The 3,473-nt window shown below is 27.7% G+C and overlaps 2 protein-coding genes across 2 annotated transcripts in view; one reads left to right on the forward strand and one right to left on the reverse strand.

Moving 5' to 3' along the window:
• The window catches only part of LOC108571939 (phosphomannomutase), a 6,644-nt gene extending 5,525 nt beyond the window's left edge, over positions 1-1,119 (forward strand). Inside the window, exon 6 of the mRNA XM_017934097.1 lies at positions 1,083-1,119. Coding sequence (XP_017789586.1) covers positions 1,083-1,119 — 37 coding nt within the window. The remainder of the gene's footprint in view (positions 1-1,082) is intronic.
• Positions 1,120-1,620: 501 nt separating this feature from the next.
• The window catches only part of LOC108571940, a 4,076-nt gene continuing 2,223 nt past the window's right edge, over positions 1,621-3,473 (reverse strand). The window contains exon 3 of the mRNA XM_017934098.1: positions 1,621-1,770. Within this exon, the coding sequence (XP_017789587.1) occupies positions 1,621-1,770 (150 nt within the window). The remainder of the gene's footprint in view (positions 1,771-3,473) is intronic.

Genomic DNA, 3,473 nt, shown 5'->3' on the forward strand with positions numbered 1-3,473 from the left:
GAATCCTCAATTGATTACAGTCGCTCTCATTAATATCCGGCCACTCTTTAGAATAGTATAACTTTTTTAAAATTGGACCAAACGACTTGAATTTTTTTGAGAAGTTAGAAGGATTAGTTTACTAGATGACGTGTATAAACAAATTTGTAAACATCGCAATTTGTGAGAATTGCGAAGAAAATTCTAAAGGTCAGTTTTTACAACTATTTTATCTGAGTTTGTAGTGAAAATATAAGATATACGTTTTGTAGTTTTATGTCAATTATACATGCTGAAAATTTCAACGAAATTTTCTTAGCAGTTAATTAATCAATCTTAAAAGTAAAAATTAAATTTGTTCTTATAGATTTATTATTAATTATTTGTAAAAATAGTTTTTTATCATTAAATTGTACCTTTCATTCTAAAGGTAGATTTACTTCAGTAAAATGATTACCGTGAGGTTATTGCTAAGAAATAATCTCCTACAGAATTTCCTTTCTTTAACCGTATTGTCAATATTACAAAATAAATGACGAAAATCAGTAGGAAAATGTTCACGTTTAAATACATTAGTCTGTTGTATTTAAAATAGTTTATTGATATATAAATATTGATAGGATAGCAATAAAACAATATAAAAAATTGACTTATCCATTCTACAATGAATATTTCGTAAATGGTAAGCTCATTTGTTTTCAGTATTGGCTGACAGGAAATGATAGTTCGAATGCAGATTACATCGACATCGCAGTTCGAAGATTTTGCAAACTTTGCAAATTACCGGTGAAAATTATCATAAATAAATAAATAAATAAATAAATTAACGGATGTTGTTCTATAATGAAAATACACGTCGTTCAATCTGATTATCTTTCCTTTTTCTTTTTACAGATGCAGTGTACGCCATTAACAGAATTCTCTTTCGAGTAAAAGGGAAGACAAACAGCTTGCCATTTGTTGACTCTTAAATCCCCAGTTTTGTCAGCATTAAATATGCAAATATTCGCACAAAAAAAAAAAAGAAAACGAAATAAATAAATCGGTGCTTGCGATAGAAATTGGAAATTTAAACATTGTAATATTAAATTTCCAGCTTAAACATTACATTTCAAAGTAGAATGTGTTATATTAATATAAAATAGAATAGATGTATTCGATTTATATAAACAAATATCGACGAATTCTATTTTACATAAATATCGAATCGAAGAATGTCGCTCTTTAATTAACAAAACTGTTACGTATATTGAATACGACAAATGACCTAAACAGCACAAAAAGCATGATATCTACGAACTATATTTGATATTTACATACATTGGGACGGTGAAAAAGTTGATCGAGTGTTTCAGATGCGATGCTTGATATTTGAATAGCGTTTGTTAAATATTCTCAATATTTTTTAACATTCTTAATAATTCGAATCGAGACATCCTAAATCAAAAATTATACTACTCAAATATGAAAATTTCTCGTCGTGCGTCGAATTCTCTTGATTCGAATCCACGAAGCAAACAGCAAGTATTCTCGCGATTGAAATGAATTAGAAAAAAAAAAAACAAAAAGAAGAAAAGTCCACTTTTGCGGTACTCTTGGGTGATTTCATTGAAACGAACGGTGTGTGATCGAGATGAATATTTAAGCGGCGGTGTTTACAACAGGTGGAGGTCGAAGCATCGACTTTGTCGCCGACGATAATTTCTCCGAGACTAAATGAGCAATGTGCGACGATCTCTTCCAGACAAATTCGCGCGTTCTGTCGTGATCGTCCGCACTCTCCACTCGTACCTATTAAAAAAAAAAAAGAAATTGTTCGGGTTTAATTCATGTTTGCGGAACGAATTAAATTTTAGGGGATAAATTTGAATTAAGTTCATGCGAATTATTCGAATAATCGGTGCACGTTGAAGTTATTTGAATCGTTCGATTAGTGCGTTTAAATAAAGCTCGATAATTATTTAAATATTAATGTTAACATTAGGTCAACGTATCCATGTAAATATTGTAACAACGTTGTACGAAATTAGTATTAATTTCGATAAGTTTTTTATTTTCTGTTAATTTGTTTGTCTGTTATTGTTGTCCAGTATGATGGAATCTTTTTTAATAATTAAGCGAGAGTCTGATTGAAAAATACAAAAGACATTTTTCGTAGATTGTGGATTTTTATGCAAATTTTTGTGTTTATGAATATAATTGAAAAAATAAAAGCTAGATAGGCAATTGTTTTAATCATTGAGTATTATAACGAGTGCTATATTTTGGGTTTAGCTGTATATGTTTGCTTATTATATATATTCTGTGTATATTTGTGCCTTCAAATTTTCCATAAATACGTAAAAATCCGCAGTTTAGTTGTATGTAGTTTGCTAAGAAGTTATTGTACGTGTTACTTTGGTGTACGAGTGATATCTTGAAAGTTTAGACTGTTACCAGTTTTAGATGACCTTAAAGTAGATAGATTATTACATGTATAGTGATATGATAGAAAGTTTGGTAGCATTTTAATATTTGAAGATCGAAGATATGCGCGAAGATTGATGCTTGTAAAACATTTTGAATGATATCTAATGAAAGCTGTGGTAGAAAATATTTTTCATTGACATTAACTTTTTCACTATATTGTTATTATTTTAAACTTTACAATATTCATCGATATTACTTCTTTAAGTTTCATAAACAATTATATTCTATTACGATTACAAATTAAACAATTTTGCAATATTTGCAGATAACTTCGTTAATATTAATGTAGAACAAAAAGTGTTAGAAAATGTAGCATAAGTGTATTACTAATTTTAGGATAATTACTTTTAAGATAAAGTATAGTCAACAGTCAGTTTGCAAGATATTAATAGATTTCATATTTCTTTTAAAAGCACTTGCTTTGTTAAATGTGTATTTTTTGAAGTTACGTCTGTTTCTAGAGTATTATAAAATGAGCAGCTGTTATTGTTAAAACAGTAAACGAGTAAAGTAAAGTCGGAGTTACGACAAAATAATGGGTGAAACGCAGAAAATGTTATTAGTTGCATTATCTTGCAAAATTCTTGATAAGAATGATTGAAGGAAATAGCTGAATAATAGTGAGGGGGAAAAAAGTATCAAAAAAATTATCTAAACTGTTAAAGTTGTGAAAAAAACATTGAAGGAAAAAAGGAATGATATTTTTATATACATATCTCTAGGCACGCGTTCACTGTGCTCAGATAATACAATATTCAAGTAAAAAATAGTATATATTTGCATGTGATATTAAATAAAATTTCTTAATTCGTAATTTTTCAAGTAGATCTGACAAACAAGAACGAAAAGTTAATGAAATTATTAAATATTTCATTAAATATTTCCTTACTTTAATAATGAAATATTTTATGTTAAAAGATAATTTTTACTTTAGTTTATTTAATATATTTCAAACATGTTTAATTGTTTCCTTATTTCTGTGTTAAATATAAATGATATTATATTTGCATTTGTAATAATTTAAG

This window comes from Habropoda laboriosa, unplaced genomic scaffold, assembly GCF_001263275.1.
Source record: "Habropoda laboriosa isolate 0110345459 unplaced genomic scaffold, ASM126327v1 scaffold67, whole genome shotgun sequence".
In the NCBI taxonomy this organism is placed as follows: domain Eukaryota; kingdom Metazoa; phylum Arthropoda; class Insecta; order Hymenoptera; family Apidae; genus Habropoda; species Habropoda laboriosa.